We start from the raw sequence: 18916 nt of genomic DNA on the forward strand, positions 1-18916 counted from the left end.
GACTTTTTAAAGCTCTAACCTTTACTTTCAGCTTTTGAGAAGCTAGGTGATGTCTCACTGGGCTTCATATTTTCTTTATTCCCTGCAGAAGAGTTCTGCCTCTGATCTTGAAGCCTGGAATCTTTAGCTAGAAAATAATATTTTACAAAAACTCAAAGTTAGATAGGAGCTATAGAAGTAAAGGGAAAATATTCAAAAATTTTGATCCTATGTTTCTGGAAAAGAACATTTAAACAGAGGCTTTCTAACTTTGCAGACATATGAAACACTAATAATTTTAATTATATTGACATTTACTACCCAGGAATGTAAACTATCTTAACAACACATATTCAAGAATAACATGAAATTAGCAGCATTACTTAAACAACTAACTTCATTTGTATAAAATTTTAAATGTACCCTCAAATATTGATACATACCTATGAATAAAACAACAATGCCTTTTTTTTTTTTTTTTTTTTTTTTTTGTGGTACGCAGCCCTCTCACTGTTGTGGCCTCTCCCGTTGCGGAGCACAGGCTCCGGACGCGCAGGCTCAGCGGCCATGGCTCACGGACCCAGCCGCTCCGCAGCATGTGGGATCTTCCCAGACCGGGGCACGAACCCGTGTCCCCTGCATCGGCAGGTGGACTCTCAACCACTGTGCCACCAGGGAAGCCCCAACATAGCCATTTTTCATAAACTTTTAAACCTCTAACACTCAACTTCACAAATGACATTGTGGATCTGGAAGCCCTTTCTTACATACCCTCAAGAGATGGGGTTACAGCTCTGTTGGATGCAGGACTGGCAGGCGTAGGAGATGCAGCTGGTACAGGCATAGCAACAGCTTCAGCTGGAATAATACCAGCTTGGGGAGAAGCAAGAACTGGCCCACTAGGAGTATTTCCAATACTATTCTGTCTGGGAGACCTGGGCCTGTGAGTTTTAGGGGATAATCTTGGAACTACAAGAAAGAGAAAAGTTACCCATTATATTCTCAGTTCAATGTCACTTCTTCAAAAAGGCTTTTCTGAAGATCTAGGTAACATAGTTCTATCTGACCTCCTCCCCAATTACTTTTTATCCCATCACCCTGTTTTCTTTTCCAAAGTCTCAGGAATAGCAGTGATGATGGACAATACAAATACCTGAAGAATGAAAGCAATTACTAATACCTATGTCCAACAGTAGTTTTCCCTCCTAACTAATTATATTAATTCTAAAACGAAGTATTTTAAATGAATTTAGAAACTGGATTTCTAAGGCAGGAAAAATGCTACTTTTTAGGATAAAGATAACATTCTCTACTAAAAAGTGAAACTGTTTCTTTAAAACAGGTGGTGGTGGTGGGGGGAATCCCTAAGAAGTAGGCTTATTTGGCCCTCCTTCAAATAATAAACTCAAACACCTTTTAGCAGTTTGCAGCCAATCCTACATGCTCTTTCTTACCCCATCAAAATCCACTCTGCAGTAACTAAGGAAATTGGGAACTCAATTTAGCTCAAAGGGGAAGCTAATCCAAGGAGGGGTTTAAATTCCACATGACTTCAAAATAAGTATCTAATAGGTTTCATACACCATTATAAACTTATTCAGACTCAAAGATTTAGAGAAAAATGGTTCAATTTGCTTCACTTTAGTGGTTCTTTACTTTTTTAAGTCAAAAGGGTCATGGAAGGAAAGTATTATTCAACAACTGTCATTTTTCTAATTAGTATAAAGAGCAAACCTATAACACAGTTCTGTATCTCTAAAACTGTGATTTTACTTTCACTTCTATAATCATGTTGCCACTTTCAAAATTCATTTCCAGATCATCCGCGTAATGTCAAACAATTAATGGTACACTAAAGAAATAAAGATTTTAGAAATTCTATTTTTTATTAATTGAATCATTTCCTTGTAATTGAAGACCAAAGAAGAAAACAGAAAGTTCAAAGGAATTTACAATAAAATTATACCTATATGAAGGTGAGCAATGTGTACCAACTAAAGATATTTAATGGAGCTGGGTATACTTTCGTTTGTTTAAGCTTAAAGATCTTTTGCTTTTAAAAGTTCTATGCACTGATTAAGACAGATTATGACCAAAAACCACAATCATCGCATGCTCAAACTCTAGTCATCATGGAAGCAAAACATCAATATTAGCAACAAAAGCAGTCTTAATTGTAAGATCCTGTCAAAGTATATTTTTCACACTTTTATAGCTGCCATCAGCACATTCTTCAGACTAATCACAGATAAGACTTGGGCCCCCGTGTTTGTTATTCCTTAAAAGGGAAATATGGTCAGGAATTAGTGCCATATATTGGTGCTACGGAAACACAAGGATCTGGGCCCAGAATACAGCCTGGCATAAAGTAGGATGTCAATAAAAATGTATGGAATGAATGAATTGCGGGGGGGGTGGGGGTGGGAAACACACAGCACTGTAAGCCCAAAATAAATGTTTGTGGAATGAATCCATGAGCAAAGTTGCTAAGACGACACGAAATATGATCCCTCCAAACGTTATGTACTGTATTTGCCTTCCATTTGAGTGGCACTTTATAAAACTATAAAGTATACTCTTATTTAGGAACCCCACATGAATTTCATCACAAGACCATAAAGTAGATTAGCTAAAGATTACTCACTGAGAAAACTGAAATTCAGAACGATCACATGATTTGCCGTAACATATGATAAGTGATAGAGCCCAGAAAAAAAATATAGTTTTCCCAATTCCTGGTTACTCCACTATTTTTCATATATATACTTAGAGTTCCTCAAACATAGCTCAAGCTCAGCCCTTTTTACATCTAGTAGAATAACAAAATGAACATTGTCATTATGCTCCAAGCCAAGTGTTACCTACCCCCGCTGACCACTGATGACCATGTGCCCCCTGCGGGACTGGTCCTTGCTGCTGGAGGAGCAGTTGCTTCACTTGGTGGGGTGTGGGATACAAATTCTAGGCCACTGGAAATGGAACCCCTCCCAGCAGAAACTCTGTGATTTCGAGGGTGTCGCTGGGCCTTTGGGGACATCCTTGGAGGCCCTAAGAAAGAAACAGTGAACATCACATGAATGCCACAATGTCCATCAGTACTACTTTTTTTGCTAAATACACATAGACCATTCTTTCTCTCTCTCTCTCTCTCTCTCTCTCTCTCTCTCTCTCTCTCTCTCACACACACACACACACACACACACACACACACACACACTCACACACACACATTCCCTCTCTCTCATTTCTTCTTGGTTAAGAAAAAGGAAACAAACACCACACATATTTCTGTCCATACTCTTTCAGAATTATTTTGTGGAATGCCATAAAATTTTACAAATAAATTTTACTTTATTTCCCTTTACTTTTAAAGAAAGGGAGGGGATGCAGTTGCTGGTAAGAAATCAAACAATAAGATGTCATAACTCTTCAAAGATCTTAGCAATTTGTTTAATCTATATCCATTATTTGTAGGCATATAAAAATAAATATAATAAAATGTTAATAGAGTTATAGCTACATGATGCAATAATTTTTATTTTAACATATACTTTTAGCTTTTTCCCTCATATTTTCTATAATATAATACCTCTAAAAGTCGGGGGAAAAAATTTTAAACAACAAACTATTGACCGCGATATGTCTTTGTACTAGTAAAAAGATGCACATTTTCCTTCTTAAATTTCTCCAAAACCTTAATTTATCTACCTCTTCTGCCAAGGTGAACAATTTCATGACCCATGTCTTATAACAGTCCTCACCTGTAGGAAGTGTCTCGTACTTAACAGGCTGTAAACTGATAATTCTACTGTTAAGCCATGACTTACAGACTAGAATAGCTGACATTTGGGGAAGAAATTTGCACTATACGAATTGTCAAAATTCCACATCAATCAATTCTGTCACCCCATTAGCAATTTCTATTTATAAAGAAGTATACTGTGCATTCAAACAAAACTGTCAGGCGAAAACAGTGGACACAATGACTCTTACCATAGAAACCTGACAGTGATAACACCTGGCAAAACTCATTCTTAATGCCAAAGCCAAGGCCCCTTACCCTTACCTTACCAAATCCTTTATTTTTTATTTTATTTTTTTGGCTGCGCCAAGCGGCATACAGAATCTTAGTTCCCCGACCAGGGATCGAACCTGTGCCCCCTGCAATGGACGTGTGGAGTCTTAACCACTGGACCGCCAGTGAAGTCCCTTGCCAAACTCTTTAGAATGTCAAATTAATTTGTGCCCTGAGTAGGAATTCAATCATGGGCACGATCTTACAAAGAATGTTAATGTTATATAATTTTCAACTGGAGATACAATTTATATTGAAGAATGAGTTAAGAACTGGGTATTTGCATATTTATACATAATTTTTACGTCGCTTTACAGAAAAAGACCAAGAAAGACAGCTGGCATAGCTCAATGAAATCAAACTCTAACTTAAAAAAATTCAGTCTTTGGCAATATGTAAAATACTTTCAGAAACAAAATATAGTCTCCATATCAAACACAGAAAACCACTATATTTAATAGTTTTATTTTGAAGTTCACATTTTAAAACTGCTTCAGCATCACCTAACTACATGACTAGAAAACATATTTTAATTCAAATTATTTAAAAAGAAAAACTGAATAACACAGCATCCCTGAATATGCAGGTGTACTTTTGTGTGAGTCCTTACATCTAACTGTCGTGAACACGCTCACACTCACTAATGAGTTCTATTTTATCTAACATATTCTCATGAACATCACTTATGCAAACAATAGACCACAACAAATGTCAACAGAATGTAATTTTTCATTTAGAGGCCACCATCACAGGCACTTCTGAGTAAGGAAGTCACCTTGAAAATCATGCCGTTCAACATGCTGTTGACCATGCTGTTCAACAGCTAACAAGGTTAGCTGCTTTAGTCAAGATCACATGACCTCCCTGCCCAGATGACAACAATTTATTAAAAAACAGCCAACTAGTTTTCTCCAGGGAAGCATTTTATGCCAGGAAACTGTGTTAGTCTCAAGCAATATCAACTGTAATTTTAATGAACAAATCAGATTAAAATTTTAACATATCAAATACTCTGAAATAACGTCAAAGGTCATTATCATTCAGAAAAAAGTTTTACTTATGCACAACATTTAGATTAAAATATGACCTTTTTACAACACATCCATGTATCTGATATGTAGCAATGGTGGATTTAGCATCAATGAATGAGAACTACAGTATTTTATTCTTTTTTATTGACAAGGGAAATAAATAATTAAACTCTGTATTGTAATCTAAGAGTAAACACACAAAGGCAGCTACATGTAAGGTCCCTCTCAAAAAGGACCGCTAAACCATCACTCCTGCCTATGGCCAACAGGCAAATTCACTAGTACCTTGGCCAAGGAGCTATAAAATGATAGGTTCTACAAAAAGTCCAAGACTGATGAAGAAAGTTCACTGTTTACCATTAACCACTGTATACACTGTAAAGTGGAAGGGAGAAGGCCCTGGGCTGTAAAAGAGCATCATTACCAGGCAGAGACAAAACCCTCATTCTTACAATTCAGGATAGTTCATAGCTTCACACAGCATTTACCAAATTTCTCTCTAATGAACAAAAGGTTAATAGAAATAGTTTTAATAAACTAAAGTTAAAACACAGAAATTATAGGTTATTAAATAATGAAGAGGAAACTATTTTGTAATTATAAACTCACATAGGAGTTAAACAAAGACAAACAAAAACATGAACAAATTGTGGTATTGTACCTTCTGAAGACATGCGTTTAGGCATAGTAGAGACAGGAGCTGGAGAACCATGAGCAGAGGGGTGAGACGGGGGTCTGGATGGCCGCGAGGGGGGCCTGGAGGGCGGCCGTGTAGGGGTGGCTGCCCGAGGTGGAAGAGAGTTGGGACCTGACTGGTAGCGAGAAGGTGGGCGAGAGGAAGGAGATGGGCAAGGCGATGGCCAGGGAACACCTGACAGAACAAATGATATGAAGGAAAGTATAAAAACTAAAGAAAAAAATGAGGGAAAAAAGTAAACAGAAAAAAAAGTAAAATGACAAAAATGATTTCTTGCACATTTTAACCCTTTGAGGACAGTCATTTGATTTGTGATAAGATTTAGCATAACTTAACTGACATAAATTCACATTTTACTTTAACCTCCTTAAAATTAAGTCTGTTTAAATGAATACACGTTCCCAAAGGGTTAATTAGGATCTACACATACTACTGAAGAAGACAGTTAAGACTTTGCCTATTAATTCTGCTTCTATAACTGTTTCTTGGTAATCAATTGTTAAAAGGAGTATAACATACACCAGATAATTTCACACAATAAATCACAAAACTCAGGAATAAGATTATTATTAAAAGTTTTAGCTTGACACATCAGCTATTATATCTCATTAAAAATGCTGGTTTCTTATAACTGTCTGTGGTTTTCATCTAGTTTATACTTTAATGTAAGGTTGAGTTTGAAATCTCATTAAGCAGGTACATTTAAGTAGAAATAGAACATTACTTCTACTATTTTCTAGAGTCACAGGAGTGACAGGTTAATATTCATTGCCTTTTCAAAACACGTATTTTAATCTTATCAAATTAGAAAAAGGGGAACTTCTAAATAATTTATGCAGTTAAACATTCATCTAAGAGACTGCTTAATAAACAATGCAACTACAAAGCAGTCATCACCAAATAAACCGACACTGAGGGATATGCACAGGTCAAAATACAGCTAACATGTAACATGACATATCACTTACCTTAATCTTAGGAAACAGTCCAGGTCTCCTCTCCATAGGGTTCCACACACTTGAGTACCATACATTTCCCAGCCCCTTTCAGGTTTTTTATTTTGAAAATTCTGTTCATGAACAACTAAAATTCTTTACTCAGTGAGCAAAGAAATTTCACCCCCAATACAAATGTATAGGAAATACTCAAGAGTGTTCATTGGAGAGGAATTCTGGAGAAAGACTCAATGAAAACAAATGAAATTGGAAACTTAGTGTTCTCTATTTTTCTAACTTTCCAAACTTAAATACCTAAAATTCAATGTCCACTGTTAGCCCTGAGTTAGTAACTAATACACCACCATTATTATTATTATTATTATTATTATTATTATGGCTGTGCTGCACAGCATGTGGGATCTTAGTTCCCCAACCAGGGACTGAACCCACATCCCCTGCATTGGAGCACCGAGTCTTTTTTTTTTTCCGTAATTACAATTTTAATAGTAATATAAATAGAATCCCATGAGTTGGCATTATAACTACTTTCAAATAATAAAATTAATTTTAGGCTAATACATTTTAAAAAGCTTCCCATTTTATTTTTTTTCAGCTATATGTATACATATATCCCCATATGCCCTTCCTCTTGCGTCTCTCTCCCACCCTCCCTATCCCACCCCCCTAGGTGGTCACAAAGCACCAAGCTGATCTCCCTGTGCGATGTGGCTGCTTCCCACTAGCTATCTGTTTTACATTTGGTAGTGTATATATGTCCATGACACTCTCACTTCGTTCCAGCTTACCCTTCCCCCTCTCTGTGTCCTCAAGTCCATTCTCTACGTATGCGTCTTTATTCCTGTCCTGCCCCTAGGTTCCTTAGAACCTTTTTTTTTTTTTGATTCCATATATATGTGTTAGCATACAGTAGTTGTTCTTCTCGTTCTGACTTACTTCACTCTGTATGACAGACTCTAGGTCCATCCACCTCACTACAAATAACTCAATTTTGTTTCTTTTTATGGCTGAGTAGTATTCCATCGTATATATGTGCCACATCTTCTTTATCCATTCATCTGTCGATGGACACTTACGTTGCTTCCATGTCCTGGCTATTGTAAATAGTGGAGCACGTGTCTTAACTGCTGGACTGCCAGGGAAATCCCCCATTAGTATTATTAATTACCATGGTTCCATACAGTCTATGGCACTGCTGTGTCCAATATCCCTGACTTGTATGAGAGATCCATGACCCATGAGCTATAGTTAACCTAGATACGGAGGTAGAATAGAAAAAAATATCTTCCTACTAAAGACTCAAGTTTCTGTATTTTACTTAAACTAAACTACAATATTCACCCTTACACTCAAGAGTTGTTTCTATTTTTTTTAAGCACTTTTTTTCTTCACCATCTTCACATGACTCTTGGTTGTGTCTTGTATTGCAAGTTACCTCAAATCCTTTCTTGAAGTAAGCAGAATATAAATATATAAACAAACAGTTCATAAAAATGAATCTATATTAACCACTGAGTGTTTCACATAGATTGGGATTTTCCATGTAAACTATATCTAAATAATTTTATCATCCAGTACTTTTAAAATTGAGAACCTACCCAAAGTTTCCAATTTCTTCACATATGTGGAGTGTTTTTTTTGCCAAGTGAATGTCTTTGGTTACATTTAGCACTTTATCTTAATACATGACTATTTCATCATAAATGCTGTATATGCCAATAACATACTAATTTTTACTAATTTTACTAATTTGATATCCACAAAGGCAAATTTAAATTAAGTGAAAACTACTCCACAGAAATCATTAAAGGTATGCATGTTCTTATCAACGCTGTAAAACTGTAAATATTCAGAAAACCATGTATCTGATCAATGACATTGACAAATTTGGTCAAAATACTTGCCTCCATTAACTACTCTTTGGTCTGAACCAGAATTTGGGTTGAAATCTGAAGTGTGAGAGGTGGATCTCGATGGCATGGAGCCCGATCCAGGCTGGCCCATACGCGGTGAATTCTGTCGCCCACTTCCCCAGGATATGACTTCTCTATTTCTTTGTCCAGGAGGAATATATTTATTTTCCCTGAAAATGAGAGATCCTTTAAATCATTTTATCCTAATAGATACCAGGCCAATGAAACATATCTAAAAGTAATTTAGGCAGAAGGGAATGCTTGTTATTAAAAGGTTAAACACTTAAAACCAAACGGCCCCACTTCCAGACACCCCTATTCTTCCATCTTACTCTAAGCTCTAGCCTCTGGCCTTTCCTTTCCCTCAGATAATCCCGTTAAGGACAAAATATAACAGATATGTATTCATTCTTATCCACTTGGACTCTTTATGGCTGTTTCTATCAATCATCATCTGTCTTCTTGAAACTGTTCTTCCTTGGTTTTCTCTACTTTGTTTTCTCTGTGATCTCTTCTCTTGGTGGGTGTTCATTAGTTTTTCATGGCTTCAACATCAATCCCCCAAATCCACATTGTCAGTCTCACAGTCTCAACATCTCTCCCTGAACACTTTAATTCAAACCACAACTCCTAAGCTGTGAGCGCCTTGAAGACAGAATGTGTATCTTATTCTACCAGGTATGTAGCAGGTGTTTCTCAACATGTTTATGAATAAATGCATAGAAGACCTGTGAGCCCCTCAAATGCAGTAAATTGCACAAATGGACTCACTCTATCTCCCCTCAAGCTTGCTCCATGTTTTCTACCGCCATTACCAGTACAACCACCAATCTGCTTGGTTATCAAATAAAACTCAGAGTCATCCCTGGTTTTTCTAACCTTTCTATCACTGGTTCTGGTCTCATTGGTTACCAAGTTCTCACACTTGAACTATTTCAATACAATAACTAATCTCTATGTCTCAGCCAGTTCTCAATGTCCCATAGTTGGTTCATGCCATCCCTTATCTACAGGGTGCTTTTTAACATGACACAGAAAGAGTTTCACTACCTCAGTTCCTATCACCAGCTGTTACCACTGCAACCTCAACATACACCATGTATTCCAGACATATGAAACAACTAGGTTTTCCCCGAACTGGACAAGTTCTTTCACCTGTCTTTCACCATACAAGCAACTCCTGTTTTATGTCTCTTTGAGTGGCAGACAGATCTACTATCCTATCACAAAACATCACCTCCTCTGTTAGACATTCTCTCACCCCAGGAAGTTATGCTAGTTCCTCCTCACTTGCATGTTTCTAGTACTTTGACCACCCTTCTAATCTAGGAAATCATAATGAACTGTAATTATATGTACTCCCCCCCCAACCTGTTCATTATTCTTTAACAAGCTCTTCCAGACCTCGACTTGCTCATCACTGTATATCCAACACTTGGCTCCACAGAGGTGATGCTCAAAAAATACTTTCCAAGATTACTGTAATCTTTTCTCTAACAGAACCTGAAACCAGCTCCATTTGCATTCTCTACCTAAGCTAGATTAAAGGAAGATGAAATATAATAATAATAATACACCTTCTCACACAGACCTTGAGTTGTGTATCCAAAATACTGCATCATGATTTCCTTTAAATACCTAGTGTTTATGTTGTGGCCCTCACGTTCACTGGAATTTCTCTGAACTGCTGTGTATTTTTCTTCTTCGCTCCTATCATCATTTTCCAGGGCCACCCGGGCCTTATACTGGGCACTTGATTCAATTTCTTCTGCTAACTGGTTTGCCCTTGCTTCTCGTTTTAAAAATTCTTCTGAGTTATCCCTTTCTAAGGGCACTCTGAAACATGATGAAAAGAAAAAGCAAAGTGAGTATTTTTAAGTCATAGTTTACATATCTGTCACAATCAACTATTAAGAGAGTTCAGAGTTTAAAATGCTGGTAAAACTGTATGAGAGCTACAGTCATCTATTTATTTATAAATCAAAACTTGATTTTTCTTGTTACCTTTTCCCTAGAGGAATATAACATTTCCAAAACTGGTTAAATTGACTATTCCCCCATAACCTCTGCACTTACCAACTTAGAGTTTTTACAGTGTAAAAATGAAACAAAATTTATTTAGAGCAAAAAATTAGGGTATAAGTAAACTATATTTAATCCCTGTTTTAATGGGAATTTATCAGCATAGGTAGTAAAAGGATAATTATTTCACATAATCGTTTAACTTAAAATCCAACAGAAACATTTATTCAACATCGTAATTTAGGTTGATGAAAATCAAAGGCAAATATGTATTAAAACAAAAGCAAACTTTTAAAACTTACGTATATGAAGATAGACTGCTATCATATGTAGACACTACACCATAATTTTCTTCATTATATCGAAACATATCATTGGGATCCCATCCATTAGACTAGAAGAAAATGAAGCTCATTTTTCAAAATGACAAAGTATTTGTCTTCTTTAATTCAGTTATAGTCGATATCTACATTAACAATATCTATCATACTATTCAAGCAAAATCTAGCAAAATTAAAAAACAGGCAAAAATTTGCTTTAAAAATGTCTTAAGGAAAAACTTTCTACTACACATCAGCCCCTACAAGTTGGTAAATAGCTACAATCGAACCTTGAACAATTCGGGGGGTGGGGTGTTAGGGTCACTGACTCCAGGCATAGTCGAAAATCTGTAGATTCAACCAACCTTGGATAGTACATTACTATCGTATTTACTATTGCAAAAAAATGCGTATAAGTGGACTAGTGTGGTTCAAACCTGTGCTGTTCAAAGGTCAACTGTATATGAAACAATTATTTGAGATGTTGTTAGTAAAAGTTCAGAACATTTTAGTTACTTCATAAAATAGCCTCAGGTCAGGGTTCTTTCCTTTCCCTACTCCCTAACGGTGACCTTTCTACAAGGTATTTACCTGAAACCTTTTTGAGCTGACTGATCATCAGGTCTGACTAGTAGAAAGGGGTTATCATTATCCATGTCAGAAGAGGGCACAGCGTCATCTGAGCAATGTTGATGGCAATTTCAAGACTAAAACTTGCCTCTAAGGTCATCCATTAACTTTGGCTCGCTCCCCCTGTGCTACTCCAGATAAAACTATAATGTACTTCCACCACTAAATCAACTACTTCGGCCTAACACATGTGGGGTAGGGAATCAGTTACCTATGGAAGCTTTAAAATATGCTTTTAGTGTATGCTCCATGTAAAAAATTTAAACAGCGCAGAAAGACATCCAGTGAAAAGTAAAATCTGCCAATCCCAGTGTGCAGATAACCACCATTAACAGCTTCTTGGGCATAATTCCAGACATTCTCTGTGCATACGTAAGAATATGATTATTATCATCAGCTCTCTTTTTTGAAAATTCTCTGCAACTTGCTTTTTCTTTTTTTTTTTTTTTGCAGTTCGTGGGCCTCTCACTGTTGCGGTCTCTCCCGTTGCGGAGCACAGGCTCCGGACCCACAGGCTCAGCGGCCATGGCTCACAGGCCCAGCCGCTCTGCGGCATGCGGGATCCTTCCGGACCAGGGCATGAACCCGTGTCCCCTGCATCGGCAGGCAGACTCTCAACCACTGCGCCACCAGGGAAGCCCTGCTTTTTCTTTTAATAAGTTTTAGATATCTTCCCAGAATATCTTTCTTTCCAGTGGATATACAGTACTTCAACTGAACGGAGGTACAATAAATCTGTTTAACCCATGCCCTATTGATGGACAGTTAGGATGTTTCCTATTTTTCACTATTAGAATAAAATGCTGTGAAAAACATCCTCATACATAATTATTTGAAAGTCTTATGGATAAATTCTCAGAGGTAGAATTGCTGGACCAAAGTGTATGTGTGGGGACTTCCCTGGTGGTCCAGTGGGTAGGACTCCACGCTCCCAATGCAGAGGGCCCGGCTTCGATCCCTGGTCGGGGAACTAGATCCCACATGTATGCCGCAACTAAGAGTCCGCGTGCCACAACTAAGAAGCCCGCATGCCACAACTAAGACCCAGCGTAGATTAAATAAAGTATATGTGTGTTTTAAATTTTGATAAACATTGCCAGAATGCTCTCTAGAAAACGTCTATCAATTTAACTGCTTCACTATTAGAAAGAAAAAAAAAAAAAAAGAGTGCCTGCTTTTCCATATTCTCCAGAGGTGATGTGCTGCACAAACCTGAGAACCTTCACATTCAGTTATATGTGATTCTTTAAAAAGTTTGAAAATTAATAATGATGCGTTGCCTATGTATTTCCAGTTTTGCAACTAGACGATGACTTAAACATCAAACGCAGATTTGTTAAATAAGACTTTTCTGTAATATTCAATGAAAGATTCTTCATCCCTTTGAAATTTTTTTTTTAAAGACTTTTTTGACGTGGACCACTTTTCTACAAGTCTTTATCGAATCCGTTACAATATGGCTTCTGTTTCATGTTTTGGTTTTTTGGCCATGAGGCACGCAGGATCCTAGCTTCCTAACCAGGGATCAAACACACCCCCTACATTGGAAGGTGAAGTTCTAATCATTGGACCACCAGGGAAGTCCCCCATCCCATTCAAATTTTACTATCTAAACACTCATTTTTGGCAAGAGACTTTGCTTGTATCTCCACAGTTTAGAAACAGAATTTACAGAATCCTAATGACAGAGTCATTATTAAGTATTTGATTTACAGATGATGTGTTATGGGAAAAGTAAAAATAATATATGCCAAGAGGCTTCTGGAAATAGATTTTTGGAGAGAATGTTCCTAATTTTAAGACAAAGAAATTTACTTATTGCTTTAATTCTAATGTAATCTAACAATATATCTTAATAATGAGTGCCTCTCTGACAGACAAGAAGTCTAAAAGTCACACTTTGACCTCACCGCTAGGTATAGTCAACAGACAAGACACCACTTTCCTTAGGCTGCCTTATTCTGCAGAGTACTCAAAGCAAAACATGCCAGCATTTCTAGTTTCCCATGATTTCCAATTTAAATTTTTATGTTGCTTATTAGGACTTACTAAAACATACAAATAATTCATAAGCGTCCCAAAGAAACATTTTTCTGTATATACTGCCTAGGGCGAAGTCTCTATTTACACAATAAAACTGCTACTTTAAATATACTCACAACAACGTACTTAAATTAAAACCATGTGATAGGATGTCATACCATATCACATGACCATAGCATTACTAATCGAAAAGATTTTGCTTACAACATCATTTTCCAAAGCCTCCAGTTCCTCACTGGTAGTGAGTTCACCTGCATCCCAGGGCTCCAGGTCCTTCTCTTTGTGTTCACCATTCACTTTAGCACTGATAGCAGAGTCAGTAAAAGCATCTGCAAAGGATGGTTTTGGTTGAAAGATCATACAACCAGACAATGGGCTACGTGAATACATACGTGGATTTATCAACACAGATGTATGCTAAAAAATAATTATGAAAAGTGAATTTCTGATACAGAAAGAATAGCATTCATTAACAGTATGCTTTCAGATGTGTAATGCTTCTAATACTATAACCTTCAAAAAACTTAATTCAGTAAATGGCATTATAGATGATTACTGGTGAAGGTATGTTTTACCCATATAATTTTAAGCCACATGAAATGTTATAATGTATTCACACAAGTCATAAATTGTATTAAAAACAATTGCTTTGTGTTTCAGAATTGATCCAGAAATTTTCTATCAATCCATCTAAAACAAGATCTCTTTTGTTTAACAGACCCAGTAATTAGATATGCCCTCAGAGCTCCTTCAGCCGAACGTATGCTGATCTTTTAACTTTCCAAATCCACATCTACATGCAGGGGTCACTATCCTAACATACAGTTGCCATTAGTAACTAAAGCCATTCGAAGTGACCCACCCCCACACAGAACCCGTATTTCCCTAGAGCCACTCCAATACAAAGCTCAGGCCCCACAGTGTTACCTGTCCCCAGAAGGTTCAGGTGGCAGGCCTACCTGGACTTCCTGTCAATACTTTCTCACCTAATGTATCCTCTCCTCCTCTGCTAATGTTACGGAGAAGCACTAGCTTGCGAGAGGAGAACGGCATTAGTATGCTCACCTGACAGGAACTATATATATCATAGCTGCTGTCCAGAAAAGAAAATCCCTAGTTGGAAGTTAGGACCCAGCTAAATAAAGGTCTACTTGGGCAATGACAGTGTTAGGAAATGCTTTGGAGATACTGGCTTACATTTAGCTGTCTGGACCTATAGGGTATCACCTAGCACAGGGCTGCGGAGTAATACTTCTGCTGATCTGGCTCTCCTAGAGAGTACTGGCTCCCAGTCACCATACCCTCACCCTTACTTCAAGCTTCCATCGAGGAGGAGGAGGAAGGGAAAAAATCAACACCTGTGTCTCCTTCAAAAGAGATAATTCCAGAGGGATTTTTGATTTGGTACTGTTTCTATAACCGTCATTGGCTCCCCAGTGGGCAAGGTGATGGTGAAATAAGAAACTTGAGCCAGCAAATTTAGGCATGGCACTATAAGCCTAGCTAGCTCTTACCTCCTCTCATCTCAAGCTACAGGTGGATAAGTGGATGTGGGTGTGTATTCATGCACACTAGGGAATAAAAGCATAACTGCACCTATGGGCTTAGCTGCCAGCTCTATCAGGCAGCACGGCTCCCGTTACTAGCAATTGTAAGAGCCAAGAGCGTACGAAGGGGGATCCTCAAAGCAGCAGGCCTCAGCTGGGAGTGGGATTAGCATTCACTGGAAGATGACTGCATTTTGGAAAAGCTAAGAGGTTCTAACCACTGATGTTATCTTCATAATGCCACCTTCAGCTGTAAGCCACTGATGGCCCTAAAAACTTGGCTTTATATGACACTTGCCTGAGTCAAGTTCTACTCTACATCATCTTAAAGTTACAGACATTCTTGGTAAAACTGATTTTGCCATGTATATTTTCAAGAATGTGAAATGCTCCAAGAAAAACATCAAATAATGACTTACATTAGGTGGCTGAAATTCCCTACTTTAATTCTCACAAAATTAGAACAGAAAACTATACCACAGAAAAATTACAAACCAGTCATGTTATCTTCTACAACAGGGGTCCTCAACCCCCAGGCCACGGACCGGTACTGGAACCAGGCTGCAGAGCAGGAGGTGAGCGGCAGGCGAGCAAGAGAAGCTTCATCTGCATTTACAGCCACTCCGCATCACTCCCATTACCGCCTGAGCTCCGCCTCCTATCAGATCAGCGGCAGCATTAGGTTCTCATAGGAGCATGAACCCTACAGTGAACTGCGCACGTGAGGGATCTAGGTTGTGCGCTCCTTACGAGAATCTAATGCTTGATGATCTGAGGTGGAGCTGAGGCAGTGATGACAGCACTGGGGAGCGGCTTCAAATACAGATTTTCATTAGCAGAGAGGTTTGACTGCACAGAGACCATAAGTGCTTGCAGACTCGTATCAATACCCTGTCAGTGAGTGGCAAGTGACAATTAAGTTGCATCCGGTGGCAGGCTTTATAGGGGCAAGTGAGTTGATGTACTTCAATTGTACAGCTGTATCTGGTGGCAGGCTTTAAGTCAGAATCCGACACTTATTTTAGTCCGTGCGTGGCCTGCCCATTATTTTAATTACCACTTCTGTCTGCGCCTCTTTCCCGCACTGTGCACTTGTCTCAGTCACAGTTTTGGTAAGCCCACAAGCTAACCCTAGCCAAAATGAGTAGAAAACAAACATCACTGGAGAGCTTCTTTGAAAAGGGGGAAAGACCCAATGATGAGACAGCAGAAGACTCTGAGACTGCCAACAAAAAGAAAGCTGCACTGAAAAGAAAATACCAAGAGTCCTACTTAAATTATGGGTTAATTGCAACAGGTGATTCACATTCTCCAAGCCCACTTGTATAATATGTGGTGACCAGCTATCCAATGAAGCCATGAAACCTTCAAAACTGCTTTGCCACATGGAGACCAAGCGCCCTGAATTAAAAGACAAGCCTTTGGAGTTTTTCAAAAGAAAAAAACGTGAACAGAAGCAATTACTGAAGGCCACCACTTCATCAAATGTGTCTTAAAGCGATGTTGACAAGGCAACAATGCTTGTTTTTGTGCGATATAATTTTCAGGAGGATGTGCATGACGATATGTTATGTGCACTTTTGTTGCCAACCAACACCACAGCTGCAGAACTATTCAAGTCTTTGAATGATTACACATCAAGAAAACTCAACTGGTCATTTTGTGTCGGTATATGCATGGATGGAGCGGCTGCCATGACTGGACGGTTTTCTGGTTTCACTAGTCGGGTCAAAGAGGTTTCTTCTGAATGTTAGTCTATACACTGTGTGTCATCCATAAAGAAATGCTGGCTAGCCAAAAAATGTCACCTGAACTTAACAACGTCTTGCAGGATGTGATTAAAATTATCAACCACATTAAAGTACATGCCCTTAACTCACGTCTGCTCACGCAGCTCTGTGAGAAGATGGACGCAGAGCACACATGTCATCTCTTACACACAGAGATGAGATGGCTTTCCAAAGGTAGATCACTGGCCAGAGTTTCTGAGTTATGAGAGCTGCTCCAGAGATTTCTTTTAGAAAAACAGTCACCGCTGGCAGCACATTTCAGTGACACAGTATGGGTCGCAAAACTTGCTTCCTTGTGTGGCATATTCAACCTGCTCAACAAATTCAATCTGTCACTTGAAGGGAGAATGATAACTGTGTTCAAGTGGGCAGATAAAGTGGCTGCATTCAAAGCTGAATTGGAATTATGGGGGCAACAAGTGAACACTGGGATTTCTGACATGTTTCAAACATTAGCAGAGATTTTGAAAAAAACTGAGCCAGGGCCTTCTTTCTCCTAGCTGGTGCATGATCACCTATCTCAGCTTTCAAAAGAGTTTAAGCATTACTTCCCAAACACAAAAGACCCCCGAACTGGGAAGGAATGGATCCACGACCCATTTGTGAATAAACCAGCTGAATCAACTTTGTTTATGCTAGAAGAGGATCAACTGCTTGAGACTGCAAATGACAGTGGCCTTAAAACTATGTTTGAGGGCCTCCCTGGTGGCGCAGTGGTTGAGAGTCCGCCTGCCGATGCAGGGGATACGGGTTCGTGCCCCGGTCTGGGAGGATCCCACATGCCGCGGAGCGGCTGGGCCTGTGAGCCATGGCTGCTGAGTCTGCGCATCCGGAGCCTGTGCTCCGCAACGGGAGAGGCCACAACGGTGAGAGGCCCGCGTACCGCAAAAAAAAAAAAAAAAAAAAAAAAAAAAAAAAAAAAAAACTATGTTTGAGACAACTTCAAATCTCCATACGTTCTGGATTATTAAAGTCAAGGTGGAATATCCTGAGATTGCCACAAAAGCACTGAAAAGCCTGCTTCCATTTCCAACATCCTATCCTTGTGAAGCAGGGTTTTCTGCAGTGACAGCAACCAAAATGAGATCACAGAGTAGATGGACATAAGCAACACACTTCAGGTGTCCCTGTCTCCCATCACCCCAAGATGGGACCATCTAGGTGCAGGAAAACAAGCTCAGGGCTCCCACTGATTCTGCATTATGGTGAGTTGTATAATTATTTCATAATATATTACAATGTAATAATAATAGAAATAACGTGCACAATAAATGTAATGCATTTGAATCATCCCAAAACCATCCCCTACCCACCTCCGGAAAAATCGTCTTCCACGAAACTGGTCCCTGGTGCCAAAAAGGTTGGGGACCGCTGCTCTACAAGAAGTAGTGGGATTATTAATTCATATTTAAGATCCTGTTAATGTTTTAATCACACTAGTTTTTGAAAAGCATATATTTAAACGAGTAAAGCATTTACTTAGATGGAAACCCAGCATTAAATATTTTTTTATTCAAGAAATTAAAACCCAGAATAGAAGATTTTTTTTAACAGATCCACACAAATGGACTTTTATCATTGTAGGGTACATGTGCTATGTCAAAGTATTTAGGAAAGACTAGGGACTGAGCCAAGCTGTCCTCAAATTGAAAGACTGAAATATACAATAAAAATAGCTCAAAATATATTTCTATCAGTATGATTTTAAACAAAATCAAAAAGAATCCCGAACAGGGAGCCAATGTGAAAAAGGCAAGCATTTAAAACTTCACTGAACCAAGTTATACTCTGCTAATTATAATTCAGGTTGGTATTAAGAGGCCATTATTAAACAACCTAATTTTTTTAATGCTACATTTTCATCTTAAATCTTCTGTTTACAATACCAACCTTATAAAGGAATTAACTGTTCA

General features: G+C 38.3%; 1 protein-coding gene across 1 annotated transcript in view; it reads right to left on the reverse strand.

The window, feature by feature from the left end:
• Window positions 1–18916, reverse strand: part of ATXN2 (ataxin 2) — a gene marked incomplete at its 5' end in the record, with an annotated part of 111664 nt that overhangs the window by 56793 nt on the left and 35955 nt on the right. Inside the window, 8 exon segments of the mRNA XM_079718068.1 lie at window positions 20–127; window positions 751–948; window positions 2845–3027; window positions 5747–5956; window positions 8643–8821; window positions 10290–10487; window positions 10976–11067; window positions 13871–13995. Of these exon segments, the coding sequence (XP_079574194.1) occupies window positions 20–127; window positions 751–948; window positions 2845–3027; window positions 5747–5956; window positions 8643–8821; window positions 10290–10487; window positions 10976–11067; window positions 13871–13995 (1293 nt within the window).

This window comes from Hyperoodon ampullatus, assembly GCF_949752795.1.
Source record: "Hyperoodon ampullatus genome assembly, chromosome: 13".
NCBI lineage: Eukaryota > Metazoa > Chordata > Mammalia > Artiodactyla > Ziphiidae > Hyperoodon > Hyperoodon ampullatus.